This window comes from Rhamphochromis longiceps, linkage group LG22 (genome assembly GCF_057381845.1).
Source record: "Rhamphochromis longiceps isolate RC_006_pf linkage group LG22, R_longiceps_female_GT1.1, whole genome shotgun sequence".
In the NCBI taxonomy this organism is placed as follows: domain Eukaryota; kingdom Metazoa; phylum Chordata; class Actinopteri; order Cichliformes; family Cichlidae; genus Rhamphochromis; species Rhamphochromis longiceps.
Window position 1 is genome coordinate 229,855 of NC_140577.1, and position 15,756 is coordinate 245,610.

The 15,756-nt window shown below is 43.9% G+C and overlaps 1 protein-coding gene across 1 annotated transcript; it reads right to left on the reverse strand.

Moving 5' to 3' along the window:
- Positions 1-894: 894 nt before the first annotated feature.
- On the reverse strand, positions 895-5,467 carry LOC146642999 (uncharacterized). Its single transcript, XM_085396817.1, has 6 exons — positions 5,279-5,467; positions 2,256-2,401; positions 1,930-1,994; positions 1,284-1,445; positions 1,097-1,201; positions 895-1,010 (listed from the first exon to the last, which is right to left on the reverse strand). Exons 1-6 carry the CDS (start codon positions 5,423-5,425, stop codon positions 970-972), a joined length of 666 nt encoding a protein of 221 aa, XP_085252943.1. The 5' UTR covers positions 5,426-5,467; the 3' UTR covers positions 895-969.
- Between the last annotated feature and the right edge of the window lie 10,289 nt (positions 5,468-15,756).

Here is a 15,756-nt window from a genome sequence, read left to right on the forward strand (position 1 = left end):
ACGAGCCGACACGAACCCGACGTATTAGCCAGAGGTCCCTTTACCACGGTTTGGAGCCGCTCACCTGTTTTATATACGCGCCGAATAGTTTTCTACACGAGATCGCTGCAAAAAGTGCAGCCTTACCTAATGTCCACCTACTGTTACTCATTTATATTATGATTTAAACATCTAGCTGGTGTTGGTGTGGAGAGTAGCCTTCAGTAATAGTAATAAATCACATTCATGTAGCTGTAAAAAGCATGATAATATATTAAGTAATCCAAAGTAATCAGGATACGTTACTCTCATTGAGTAACGTAACGGAATACGTTGCAAAATATATTTTGGGGCATGTAATCTGTAATCTGTAGTGGAATACATTTTAAAAGTAACCTTCCCAACACTGCAAGGCGATGGGTTGATATCCTCCTTAGGTCCCTCCCTTATGAAGACGGTCCTTGAGTCATTTCCTCATTATCCAGTTACACTTAATGACTTAGTTGGTATAATGTTAAAATGAAACCCTCGCTAGAGTTCGTACCTTCCTCTGTCCTGTGTTTAACCATGCTAAGGCAATTCCCTTACTTAACACTGTAACCCCTAACACGCTGCTGGCCAAAGGTTTTTACAACACTTTTTAAAATTACTATAACTTTTGAACAGTTTGTGAAAGCAGCGATTCTGCGCTGTTTAGCGATATTAGAGTCATTGCTGTAATCCCAAGCACGTGTCACTCAGCCCTGGAGAGGCTGCTTCACCAAAAATAGCCTCTGTGCCAAGACTGAGGCCATGATTACAGCTCCTCAGTGATCGCTTCTGTTTGCTCATCTGCAGAAACCAGTGTTTGTAATCGCAGTCTGCAGACCTTTGGTTTTAAACCATGTTACATTAAAAAGCCCAGAATAAAAGATGCAGACACACTTTTTATGTTTTTGATCTCTTTACTTTCTCAGGTGAAGTCTTGGTTTCTGATGGTAGGTGGTTTCTCTAATTGGGAATCTTGATACCTTCACCTTCAGCACAGAAACCTGCAGAGAGAAACAGACAGTCGCATCACCTGATTCACCTCAGACTGATTTCTCAGATTCTAGTGCAAACAGTTAAAGTGAAGCACTTTTCTCTGGGTTGTAGATGAAGTCCGGGTCTCCGGAGAAGCCCAAGCATGTTGCCTGCTGCTTGAAGTGTTCCAGCTCCGGCTCCTTCAGGGTTGACTCTTTGCCTGCAAACAAAAACACTCAAACGGATGAACATTTTGGATTTTAAATGAGAATTTTAACTTCTGTGTCTAATTTTCGTCCTACCCAGAAGATAAAGGGAATGAGCAACGAACTCATCGCTGGCATCTATATCGATCTTCAGTAATTTAAGCTGACGTTTGGTGTTTCTAGCCGTGCTGTTTATCACGAAGACGAGGCAGCCGTCACAGCTCGGCAGCAAGTAGAACGAAGACGTGGAGTTGGCCACTGGGAACAGAAAAATTTCATGTAATAACAACATGATCTTCTGAAACAGGAAGTCCAACTGCACCTCGAGGACTGAAAACCTCACATAGGAAAATGCCAGAGATCAATTTACAAGAGACAAATACACAATCTAATATTAAAAGACAATTAAATCAGACACAAAGAGTTTAACTGAAAATAACTTAGATGATATGCAGGAAAATGACACAAAAACCTGGGGATGAATGTACAATCATCTAAACAAAAAAGCAGCTAAAAATCCCCTAGAATGACCTTAGATAGAAGAAAAAAGAACTGAAAAATATCAAGCTGTTTGAATTAACCGATTTCAGAGAAAATATGAGTGATGGAAGAAACAATATTACTGGAAACAAATGAAAAAGTTAATCTAAAATGAGACAGAACAGGAAAAAGAATCATGAAAACTTTGCAGCTTTTATGTTGGAACTTCTCTGTAGTGTGTCAGGTCGAGTGGGTTGCGTACTTTCCACCGTGGCAGTGTTTCCTTCAAAGGTTACGTTCGTCGTTGAAGTCATGCAGGTTCCATTCCTGAGAACATCAGAGAGAAAGAATAAACTCACGCCCACTTCAGAAACTCTCTTGCCCTCAGTTACTGTCTGTTGCCTGCTGCCCCCTGCTGACCTCTGTTATGCCCCGTTACCATTTGCTTCCCTCTGTTGCCTCTTATTACCCCCTGCTGCCCCCTGTTGTGTTGTTACTGTCTGCTGCCCTCTGCTGTCCCCTGCTACCCTCTGGTGCAGGATGGATGGGCTTAATGGTAACAGATGTTGATGCATGTGATGAGCTCACATCCTGTTTTCCTGCAACATGACGACCTCCCCAGAGCGCACTGGTGAGGCGCTGATCTTCACCCAGGAGCTGTCGGTCAGGTTCAGCAAAGCTTTGTAGACGTCGTGACTGGTGTAGCCCAGCAGGAAGTTCACCCTGCCATACATCTGCACAGACAAGGAAGTGGCCTAGTCAGCTGACACGCTGCCTGCTACATGAGTTTTATTAAATAAACCAAAAACATGACAGCGCTTCGTATCCTGTTCTTCCTGACCCAACAGGAAGCTGTCACACCTGAAGAAAACAGATCCCTGTTTGAATCTCACTGACCAGTCAATAAGTCACTAATCATAATCAACAATAATAATAATAATCAATCGACAATCACTATTACTGACAATAACTAAATAAGACAGGAGAGGGCGCTGTCTGCACACAGTGGTTAGCACTGTGTCCTCACAGCAAGGAGATCTGGAATCTCCCATCTGGCTGGGTTCTTCCTGTTTTCATGTTTTCTCCGTCCACACACTTCTCTGTGTTAGCCCTGCCACAGGCTGGACACCTGTCCAGGTGTGCCTGCTTCCTGTGATAATGGAGATAGATGTCAGTCTCCCTGCGACCCTGACTTATAATGGAAGTGGAAGAGAATGGATGGGTGGATTTTATGTAATTTTACTTTTAGCCTTTTGATACTAGTCACATTTTTGGGGTTTTAAGGCTCGACTTCTGTTGTTTCAAATGTGCTTCAGTCACTCAGGAAACATGAAATTAACAATGCTGAGCTCCATTTTTGTGGAGCCTCAATTTTATCCCACAACTTAGACATTCACATTACTCACACTCTCATAACACATACATGTACGATCTTGGGGGTGGGCACGCTACACGGCATCCAGAAGACCATCAGGGTGTACACCTCACCTCTGGCGCCGTTGCCCACCTCTCAATTTTAAATACAGGTAGACACTGAGGGCTAGCAGGAGGGGCTATGCGCTTACCTGCTGCTCTCTGGCAGGTAGCTCCATGCCCTCCTGGGTTTTAAATGCACCTTAGAACACACATGCATCAACATTACAATGAGCGGGTGGAGGGAGGTTTGGAGTCTTCTCTCACCCCCGTTCTCTGCTGCCTGTTTGGGCGGGGGGGCTAGGAGGAGGAGTTGGCCGTCCGACTGCGGTCTGGAGTGTGGGGCCTTCCTGCTGCTGCGGAGTCGGGGCAGTCTGCTTCTCCCCACCCCAGGGAAGAGGGTAACACCACCTGGGTCTGGGTGCAATTCCCCCCTCCAGGGGCGGGGGTACCTAGACCCGGTTTGTAGAGTACGCTTGGGGAGTGTGATCGTGTGTACAGCGTCTCTTTATGTCTGTCTCCACGTTGGTTGAGTGTGGAGTAAGTGCATATGAGAGCATGAGGGTGGGAATGGATGTTTGTGTCTGTGTGTGCCTGTATGTCTGTGTCTATATGTCAGGTTGGGTGTCAGGCGCCACCTCTCTGGGGACATCTCAGGCCCTCCAAGGTTTGGAGGCCTATCTCCCCCTACCACCACTTCCCCTGCCAGTGACAGACGCCCTCAGACATCGGTGCGTTGGTGGTTCTGTGTCTGGGGGTGGGCGTCCAGGTACACACCGGCTCACTCCTGGTGGCTGCTTATCGGCGCCTGGAGCCTGGGGCTCGCTCGGGCCACTTCGGGGGTGGGGTGCCCTCGGCCTCTCGGCCTGGGGCTCGGTCACTCTGGCGCAGCTCACGGGCGCGTCACTGCAACCCCCCCGGCTTCTGCTCCGCGGCTCCTGAGTGAGCCCTCATCTGGGACTCTCCTCAGCTCTTTCTGGGACAGTGGCGCGGCTGCCCCTCTGTTGGTCTTCCTTGGTCTCTTGTGTTCTGGGGGCCTCTGGATGTCTGGAGTCTTGATCTCCTCCATACCTGCTTCATGCCCTGGAGGACGGGGCTGTGGCCCCCCCCACACCCTCTAGCAGATCATTACATGAAGGAACCTTTTAAAAACAAGCGCGTCCATGCTCACAGGTGTACACACGGGTGCTCACACACACAAACTACACCCTTTTTGGCTCCTACCTCAAAGCACACTGTGCGCTGTCAATCCTACGTGCTGCACAATAAAATAATAATAATAATAATAATCTTCAGTTCTAAGGTCAAATGGCGGAGAGTCCCAGATAATCACCTGAGCCACTAATCAGGTGATTAGAGGATCATCAGGGGTCCTTTTGTCCCTCTGTGGGGGGAAACTCCCACTGGGTTTATATCTGGGACTCTCCACCATTTGACCTTAGAACTGAAGAAGCTTCTGGGATGAGAGGTGAAACGTCTTCAAGCAACTTAAAGAAGTCCAGACGCTTTTCTTTGAAGCTCCTTAGACTACGATGACCTGGATGACTGAGAACCTTCACAGACATATTTACTGTTATATTCACATAGATAATCACGATGATGTTGTTTATTATGTTGCTCTTTTTCTTTGCTTGTTTTCCCTTTTTTCTTTGTCAACAGGTGACCCAGGTGATTGATATTTGTATTTTTTGTCTGCTTATTTTGTTGGCTTTAGTTTTTTTATCCCCGTCCCTCTTCCCCGCTGTTTTTCTTTCCCCAGTCAAGTCTGTCCCGTGTGTAGCAAGTGAAAATAAAATAAACAGTAAAAGCAAAGGTGAATCAAACAGACCAATACAGCACGGTCCATTTGGTAAAGTAAATCCGTTGGGCATCTTTCTTTGCCTTTAGACAATAATTCTGATGGCAAAAGAACCAAATGGGACAGGTGAAAAAACATTGTTAGTGAAAACCAAATATTCTCCAACAGCTTCACTCAGCCACTTCAAAGTGCAAATAAAAGTGTGTAGTCTACATTTGTAGGCAGTTTAATAACCAAAGTATTTTATCCATCCTGCAGTGGAAACTAAGATGCAGTTATTTAATGATGAAGCTGTAAATCAGTCTGAACCTCCACAGCAAACAATGACTTCAGCACCACGTTCACCTGTTAACTCCACAGCCCACCCCACAGACCTAGGCAGCAATCAGAGGAGTCTTACCACAGAGGGGTCTTCCATAGACAGCGGCGTCACCAGCGGTTTGCATTCCTCAGGTGTCAAAGCCGAGCTGCTGAGAACCAGCGCTGCAAACAGGAAATGGAAGCGACAGTTGAGCCACAGATTCATAATGCTGATGGTGGCAGACATGTCACCAAGTCTGAGCCACTCAGTTTTTATACGAGCTGCAGGAGAGACAAACCTGCAGGTTTACACTGTTTGGACACAAAGGTTTTCCTGCGCACAGTTCAGATGTTTCTGGGCCTTCTGTGATTTCACAACCTCTGTGTTTGTGTATCGATCTCGCTCGGGTTTGTTTAAGCAGCCATCAAGGACATTCAGACTGGTACTCGGGATAACACTAAACACAGCCTGAACTCTGCCACCACTGCTGCCATCGTCAGTCACAGCGACTACAGCAGAGACAGTGATGATGATGATGATGATGAGGAAGGACTGCATCACATTTACCGAATTTTGTAAAACTGCTCCAGATGACTTATGGTCCGGGTTTTACCTAATGCATAACACTTGGTTGAAGGTGCAATGAACAGCTTTAGATCCCATTAAATGCTCTGTCCATGAAGCCAGATAACACACAGCAATGAGTTAAACTGCAGACATGCTGTGGAAGAGAGACAGAGGTTAATAACAGATATGATTCAATTCTATGATCTAATCTGTTATTATTCTATATTATTATTATTCTATGATCTAATCTATTAATCTATTATTACAGGTATCATTACTGCTAAAGGAGGCCGAGGAGTAGCTAAACATTTGACACAATGAGCAGGAAAGTGCAGGAGGGACAGGTGAAGTAGCCATGCTGCTAGCGAGTCGGCTACAAGCTAAGCTAAGCTAGCAAAACAGTAAAGACAGTGAGTGAATAAAGTGAATAGAATCAGTGAGTTAATCAACAGAAAATGTGCTTTGAATGATGCACGTCAAGATCACGCTATGAAATAAGATGTTGTTGTTTTTTTAATTAAACTGACTACACCGATTAGGTTCATAAAACCACCACTGTGTGTTGGAACAGGAACAGGAAGTGCTGACCATACAGACACACACAGCCCGGGCTCAGGTAGGGTGCAGGAAACGGGTGTAGAAAGACCTGCCTGCTCCCCGCCCTGCTTGTCTGTGTTAAACATGCCCTACAGGGTGCATGCGTTGGTGGACGTGAGCGTATGAGGTGTGAATAATGAGTATGATTGCATGAAACCTAGAGTGCTATTACAAATTAGGGGACAGTTGCAACATAAGCACTTGACAGCTTGTCAACAGTCTGCCCCCCCAATGTATAAGGTGCATGTAAAATTGAGCCCCAGCCACCAACCTCTGGGTAACGCACCTGTCCCCCAGGGTCCTGTATGTGGTGGTCTGTAAATACTACTTTATAATTAAAAAGGAGGGACGGGTGGCTGCACAGCACAGCGAGCAAAGCCAAAGGCCTTCCAACTGTGGCCTGTGTGGCACCCCACCCAAGACCCTACATGTGTCAGAGGAAGCGGGCGGGGGTTGGGAATGCTTAAGTCTGGCAGCACTGATGCCAGCTATGTTGCAACCCGTGTCAGCAGTTAGGTGAAAGGCAATCTTGGGATTACTCATTAGCTAAATGCCAGTGACAAATAAAGATTGTGGGGCACAGTGCAAGTGGTGTTTTCCAGCTGCACACAGAATATTATAAAGTGGAGTCTGAGCTCAAAAAGACATTTTAAGGACATGTTTGTGTCCCTGCAGTACGTAAATCCAGCCAACAAAGGGTGTGTCCCAATTCAGGTACAGCTAGACCAGTAGATGTTCTTGGTGTGCAGGCTGTGATCAGCTGACCTGCTGCTCTCTGTGCATGTACACACCTGGATTCATCCAGATGTGAGCAGATGTCCCCTGAGCTGTCCTGGCTGATTCCATCCTCTACACTGACACTGTTGATGCTGTCTTTATATCAGCTAACTGTGACCATGAATCCACAGCCACTGTGCACCAGTCACACACTGGTCTTTACTGTAAACCAATCAGAGTGCAGCAAACTCACCTGTATATCCTGCGCTGACCTGCAGAGGATTCTCATGCAGTCTTTAGATAACACAGTCAGTCTGTCTCAGTTCGTTTCAGTCCGTCCTTTAACACTAAGCTCTCTCCTTCTTTATCATCTGTCTCCATCTCTGTCTTTTCTCTCCCTGTCAGATCAGCAGCCGGACTTTAGCTGCAGCACACTGTGAGACAAACTGCACACACACAGTTTGTGTGTTTGCTGATGTTTGTTCAGCTCATAGAAATGTGTTTGTGTAAACATGTAGGGAGTAAAAGTAAAAAGTGGTCAGAAAAAAAGCACTGAATCACAGATACCTGAAAATTGTACTTTAGTACAGTCCAGAAGTATTTGTACTTTGTTACTTGGCAGCTCTGCAGGTTAGCTGTATACTTTGAGGTCTAGCCTATCCCGAGGTTCATGGCAGGGTGGTGGCTGAAGAATAAACTTTTAAAAATATGTACTCCAACATAACCAAGGGTCATATATATGAGAAACAGAGAAAAGTGCGTTACGTTTACAGGTTTGAGGGATTAAAGTTCTGGAAAAGCAATTAAAAAGCACAGAATTTCCTCCCATTCCCTGCACAACATGAAAGTAACACTCTGCATGGCTTCAGTAAAAAAAAGACAGAGGTCAGGGGTCACTGCCCCAGAGATACACGAGTATTTCTGTATGCTTTGCATCCAGTTTAATCAGAACAGTTTTTCAGTATTATTTATTATGCTGTTAAGCATGTTATGAAGCGTTTATAATATCTAACATTTTACTAGCATCCGTAGGCGTGTTTGTTTTCTCCACCCTCACAGCCTGCTGCCCACAGACGAAGGTTCTTGTAACAGCTGGTGAGCACTAGAGGGCGCCAGAGCTCCAGCTCCAGACACGAGGTGAACCCGTGAGCTCAGAGCTGCTTCCTCTAATGACACAGGCTCAGAGGTTATCCTCCTCCTCCCCATCATCATCACCGTGGACCACCATGTCTGCTGACACACTCACACATTTCTTTTTAAACAGCGTACATTTGAAAACCAGAAGAGCCCACAGTGAGTTACACAAACATGTTTTTGAACTCATTTTGAGAAAAATGTTTAATCTGGTTTTCTAAATTAAGCTTAATTCATCCCAACGAAGCGAGAGTGCAGTGAAAATGTGACAAACAGGAGAAACATATCACTTTGTGTCAAACTGCAAACGTTACATGCGCGTTTGATTGGCTTACAGGTTTTATCGATTTATGTCGTGTGATTATCGTCCTGTGGGACCTCAGGGTCCTGCGTCGGTGAGCCAGTGTTTTTGGTTTTGTACTTTTTCTTTTGATTTTATTACAAAGTATGACTGTCTGTTTTGGTTCTGTCCTAGTATTTCAGCTTCCTGGTTTGGCAGTACTTCCTGAGTTCTAGTTTTTAGGTTTTGTTATTTGGTCTCCTGGTGTTTATTCTGTGCTCCCTCTTCTCTGTGTTCCCTCTGTCTGTCCATGATGTTATTTTGTCTGCTCATGAGTCTGCGTCTGTTAAGTTCTGTGTCTCGTCTGGATCTCTCTGTCTGTCGTGTACTTCATGTTTTACTTTGTAGGTCTGTGCCTTATGTCTGTGCGTTCAGCTTTGTGCTCTCCCTGGCTCGTCAGCCGTGTCTCCCAGCTGTTTCCTCTTAGCTCCGTCCACCTTTTGTATTTAATGGCTGTGTCCCAATTCAGGGTCTGCAGCCTTACAGGCCGCATTTTAAGGCCGATTACGTCACAGCAATGTGACGAAGGCTGTCCCAATACAAATAATTTTTTTCAGTACATTGTGTTGTGCATTGTGATTGTTGTAGACCATTGTCCATCAACCTAGTACAGTGTCTCCTGTACAGCAGCGGCCCCCAACAGGGCCATGGACCAGTGCCGGTCCGCTGAGTCGGTTTCCCTGTGTCTTTTCCCGTGTCGTGGTCGTGTGTCTTATTTTGAAAGAACTATTCACGCGTTACCATAGCGACCAGAGAGCAGCACATAGGAGGACGTTGTTGGCACATTTCAGGAGGACGCTGCTCATAAAGTTACACAATTACACAGTGAATTCGCGTTTATTATTATATTTACAAAATACCACCGTTTTTGTCTTTGTTTGTATAATTTTATTTTGTCGTATTTATCTGCGACACCTTAAAGGCCGGTCCGTGAAAATATTGTCTGACATTAAACTGGTCCGTGGTGCAAAAAAGGTTACGGACTGCTGCTGTACAGCACAGAATGAGTTTAGCTTGTCGAATTTATATAAATCTGCCCACAAAACGTTCTGCACGGTTACGTTTTATAATACTGGACTTATGTTTCTACGATGGGTTGAACTTTACGAGAGTTTAAACAAAAGAGAAAAGTGTGAAAATGTTCATGCATATCTGAGGAAACTGTATAAAGCATGTAGTGAGCGCAAGGGCGTAGATTTGGTTTTGGCGTTGGTGGGGACGGATGATTCAACCACCGAACCTGCCCTGTTTCTGTTTTCCCCTCTTTTGTCTTTGCTTCTTTAAAAAAAAGGAGAAATATACTACCCTACATATGCTATTCTACATGCTTTTAAGCCATTTAAGCTGGGATCTTTTATTCTAAACATGAACTACTGTTACAGCTACTGGTGTCCCACACAACAACTCAACGTCCACTATGTTTAGGAGCCAAACACATGCCTGCTCCTCTCGTTAACTGAGATAAACTGCTGGCATATTGGTTTTCCATCTATACTGTCCAGTCTCTCCTGGTGGACCTTAGCCCTGTTTTTACTCTTCTGAGAGCACTGAAGCTTCTTTCATCCTCAGTACCTGTGTTTTATCCTCAGATTACAATTATTATTCTGAGCTTGATGTGCCTCACCTTTGGCCCTGGCTCCTCCCCTCTGACTGCACTAGGACATACTGCCACCTGATAAAATAACACATATAAAAAGTGAGACATGTCACTTAAGATTCTTTGTCAAATATACACTAATGAATCAATTTACATCAGCAGCCTAACAATTGTCATGATAATAAATTCTAGTTAATCTATAGCACCAAATCATCAGTCAGTGACCTGTGACCAATGTTCCCTCTAATGTTTCATGTGTGTGAGCGAACACACAAACTCCCTGAGCGTCCCTCGGACCGCTGTGAGCAACAGCAGACATGAGCACTGTGGTCACGCCAGCATCGAATCCATCCAAGTTACATGTTTATTAAAATAATCAAATCACAGCATTTACATTTCTGTTAGACGACTTTTAATTAACTGCTTCAGCCCACTGACAATGAAAATGTAAAAAAATCTTGTTCATGACCTGCAGCATGTTAACACTATTGGAAGGAAAAATAACTTCAACTCCAATTTTGAAAACACAACTTTCTTTATTTTTCATAAAGCTCTGACTGTATGATGAGTCTGTGGTCTGGGAGAGAGTCTGTAACTCTGTCTGCAAATACAGTAAATAATGACCAATGCTGGGCAATTAATTATATAGTTACTTCTTCAAAAAAGTAACTGAGTTTTGCAAACAAAGTTTTTTGCAGCTGTTTATCTAAAAATGCAGCCAAGGTGTTTTTAAATAAACATTTCAAACTATTTACAGAACGATCAGCTGTTCTGCATCAAATCTGATGCCACACAAATTATTTGTGTCACTCCAAAAAATAATTTCTGTCCACTATGAGATGAAGGAGAACAGCAGCCTGATACCTGCAGGCCTGACAGCAGCAGACGTATCACTGCTGTAACACTTAAGTGTTACAGCAGTGATACGTCTGCTGTTGTGTGTATTGCATGTATGTAAATACCAAAAATAACTCCTTGTAGCATTTTTGAGGGTTTTTTTCTTTTCTTTTTAAAAAAAGAATCGGCGTCGGTGGCGTCGGCCACTTGCCCCTCCCTTTCTTCCCTCCCCATCTTCAGCTGCCTCCCTATTCCCGCTCTACCACACACACCCACACACGCAGGGCTTGGGGCGCAGGTATGTCACCAGGGTGCAGGGGAGGCACTCCCCCTCTGTCCCCTTCTGGCCGCCTGTGCCTCAATTTTATTCTGCAACCTAGACATCCACATTACTCACACTCTCACCTAACACATACATATAGGGCCTTGGGGGTGGGCACGTTTTACAGCATCCAGTGGATGGTCGGTGTATTCCAACCCACCTCTGGCGCTGGTGCCCTGCCCTCAATTTTAAATGCATTTAGACACTGAGGGTTTTCGGGAAGAGTCACGCTGCTCTCTGAGAGGAAGCTAGTGCACAGCAAAATCTCCAGTGTTAAATTAACACTGGAGAGTGTCTATATGGGTCCACACCTCTGAGTGTTAAATTAACACTTTTGACAGTGTTATATGTTTAAAAGTAACCTAGTCAGTTTTGAAGATAAACAATGGCTAACACCGAGCAGTGCTGGTTTTCTAACACTGGAAAATAACTCAAAATGTTAGAAATAACCAGGCACGGTTCCCCCCCTTTGGTGGTCCTCCTCGGGTCCTTGTACTCTGGGGCCTCTGGATGTCTGGGGCCTGGATCTCCTCCATACCTGCTTCATACCCTGGAGGACGGGGCTGTGGCCCCCCCACTCCCTCTAGCAGATCGTTACATGGAGAAACCTTTGGAATGCAAGCATGCTGATCCACACAGGTATGCACACAGGTATGCACACAGGTGTATTCACAGACGCGGACTACAGCTTTCTTGGCTGCTGCCTCAAAGCACATTGTGCGCTGTCTATCCTGCGTGCTGCACAATATCGTTTATTATTTAGTATCTACTGATATCTACTGCTAGCTAGTTTATTGTGATGGTGCTGTTCTTTTTATTATGTTGCTCTTTGTTGTTTGCTTTCTCTTCTGTTTTTTTTCTCCATACAGGTGATCCAGGTGTTTTGTTTTGTTTTTCTTTCTTTCTTCCCCCCCTTCTCACCGTCTCTTCTCCCCTTTGGTTTTCTTTCTCTCCCTCTCTTTCTTTCATTCTTTCTCCCTGTCCTGTCCCCCAGTCATGTCTGTCCCGTTTGTAGCAACTGAAAATAAAATAAATTCATAATTATAATAAAGGTCAATCAAATGGACCAATATGGCAAGGCCATGATGATCCACTTGGTAAAATAAATCCGCTTGGCATCTTTCTTGGCCTTAAGACAACAATTCTGATGCTAAAGATCCAAACGGGACACAAAAAAAAAAATCGGGTTAATTTGATTGGCTGTGCTACAGCTCACGCACACATACGTACGGAGTGTGGTTTGAATTAATGATGCACACTTTCTATATAATATGTGTGTTAAATTTTATATTTGGGGTGAAATATCAAGTCTTTTCAAGTAAACCGGTTCAAGTCCAATTCAAGTCCCAGGTCATTGGTGTAAAAGTCCAAGTCAAGTCACAAGTCTTAGAACATTTTTTCAAGTCAAGTCTAAAGTCATAAAATGAATGACTCGAGTCACATGACTTGGACTCGAGTCTGACTCGAGTCCGAGTCATGTGACTCGAGTCCACACCTCTGCTAATGGCTACCAAAGATTTTTAAAGTTAAGGAAAAGTATTTCTGTAAATGTAGGTTTCAGTCGGACACACGGATCCGTTTGTGTCATCACATCCTGATTTTGAAAGTAAGCTGATAAATGAATGGCATGCTGCCTTCAGAATACCTGATCTGTAACTCACGCACCATCCTTGGATGTCATCGCAGCTTTTCAGTTTTCCTTCCACCACACCTGCCAGAAAGAAGAACATCAGCGTCGGCGATCGCAGGTCAAGTATCCATGTGTCCCTGCGTGTTAGTCACAGTGTCCTGGCATATTGTGTGGGCAGGTTGTCTCTTAAAAGTCTAACAGGGACAAAGTCTGTTCATTAGCTCATTAGCTGTGGTGCATTTATCTAAAGCAGCAGCGCTACTGCACAGGGAGAAATCCACTAAACTACATTTAAACGTGTATTACTCGTACAGCTGCTCTTGTTCTGTATTTCTTCATATATTCTTCATATATTTCTATATTGTGTATTTTGTTCTACAGTTGTTTTATTTTTAACTTTAATTTTGATATTTTATTTTATTCTTTCCTCGTTAAATTTACCCTTTATTTTAATTTTGGTGGCGTGGTGGTGGTTCGCACTGTTCCCTCAGGTTCCACTCAGCCACTGAGCTGCCAAACTTAACAAAAGCAGGAACGCTATGCTTGATGCAGAATTTTCTTCATGTTTCTTTCCAGGTTAAACCACAATCGACAGCCACAGCATACACGTGGTGTGTGTGTGGTTTTCTGCCTCTTATAACCCCAGTGATTGTCCTGTGGTTTGAAATCTCGTGTGATCTTGTGAATTTCGTGAGTGCAGGCAACTAACTGCTCTTCCTAGACTGTATCAGGTCATCTGAAGAAGAACAAACTAAGTGGTTGAATCTCATCCATCATAATTTAATTGGATTCACCATAGAAACATGAAACTATTTTGCTCAAGTTAGACTTTTGTAATGTAACAACCACCCTATTTCCTTTTTTTTGAGTGTACCTGTCTCTTCTGGGTTATGCCCCCCAGGACTGGATGTATTGGAAGTTGTTGTAAATCTGTTTTTGTTGAACGTTATGTAATATGAACACAACATGTACTACACACATAAGTTACATTTGTTCATTCAACAAGATTATCATTGGACAAACAAATATTTTACTAGTTCATGTAACAAGACTGACGTTTGATGTGCCAAAGTGTTTAAACAATATAACCTGAATTTAAATGAATTTAATTAGACTAACTTGGTACAAACATGTTGATTGAATAATTACATACAATTCATTCATTCCTGATGGAAGCTGTTTAAAGCTCCGTAATAAAAGCGCCCTGCAGGGCGAGCGGCTTCTCTGGTTCAGAGTAACGTGCTGTTTGTTTGCTGAGTGCAAACACTGAGAGGACAGAAGATGTTTGTACTCTTGTATAAATATACAAGTATGTGATAACAGCTTCAAGTGTGCAGATCTTTAACATCTATCCAAGAACCCCCCCGGTGCCATTGAGACGAGCAGCAGGGTGACTGTAGCAGTTTAGTGGTTGACATGCAGGCTGAAGGGTCACGTACCAGCAGCTTGGACAGACGTGTTCAGGAAACTGGACTTTCATTATTAGTTATTCTGACTCAGAATAAAGCAACACCCCCTCCCCTCCATTTAAATTTCTTATTCAGCCTGAATTAATCCTAATTAAAGCTTTAAATCCTCATGTGATAACACAGCAGCAGAAACAAGAGCAATTTTCCTCCAGTAAATAATCAGTGAGAGCGTGCACAGTGTGACAGGAAGGAGCAATTCCATCATTATTATCAGCGAGGAAAGGCTGAATGTGTGACTGTGGCTCCCCCGCTGTGCTGATGGCAAATTAAAGTGCATTTAATGGAATAATTAAAGCGTAATCATACCCTCAAACCCCCCCTCCCGACCAAGGGGTAATGTCCTCTGCCATGACCTCACCGCAGGAAGCTTCGACCTTCCTGCTGAGCTGGAGCTGCATGTTGCCCTCATGCCTGGGCGAGCTTCTTCCCACAGTCCAAAAGGTGGGGGTCATGGTCACAGCGGTTGCCATAGTGACATAGTAGGTGTTTGTGATGGATGTAATTGATGTGCATGAAAGTGATGAAGATGATAAGAACAGATTGCTTCCTCTGACTGCTTGTTGTGATGTTCGGATGTTAACCCGGCGGCCTCACAGAGTTCCTCACACCCACGTATGGTCCTGGACTGTGGACCAGTCGACCCCGAGATGCTGCTGAAGCCTTCTGTGAGACACACACGCTGGATTATTGTAGTGTCTTGACCTGACAATGTAAAGCCCCAGAGTGAGTTGAGTGGACCAGTCGCTCCCAAAGAGCAAGAAGAGCAGAGTCTCACATGATCATGATGCTGCTCGGTCCCTGAACCATCCCCACATGCCTGCATCAGCTGCAGAAGACCTGTCCAACAAGGTTGAGGAAGGAACGTGAGTTTGACACCTGATTCTATACCAGGTACATATAAGTTAGGTTTTGGATTGAGTGGTGTGTTTATGAAATGGTGCGGGTCTCGAGAGCCGCACATTTATCAGCAGTAGGCTTGGGGCTTTGTTGGTACTTACAGCTAGTGCTGCAGTGTCACTGGATGTGTGTAGACATACATGGTAGTAGACGTAGTATCAAATTCAAATTCAAATTCAAATTTTATTTGTCACGTACACAGTCATACACAGTACGATATGTAGTGAAATGCTTGGACAACTGCTCGTGACCTAAAGAAAACAAAAAAGGAAAAGGCTATGAATAAGATAGGAAATAAATATGAAAAATTAAAAAGGGTAAATTTAACTAGGAAGGAATAAAATATAAATTAAGGTTAAAATGAAATAACTGTACAACACAAATTAGAATGAAGGGTAAATTTAACTGGGAAGAATAAGATAAAGATAAATATATAAATTAAAGTTGAAAATAAAATAACTGTACAACAA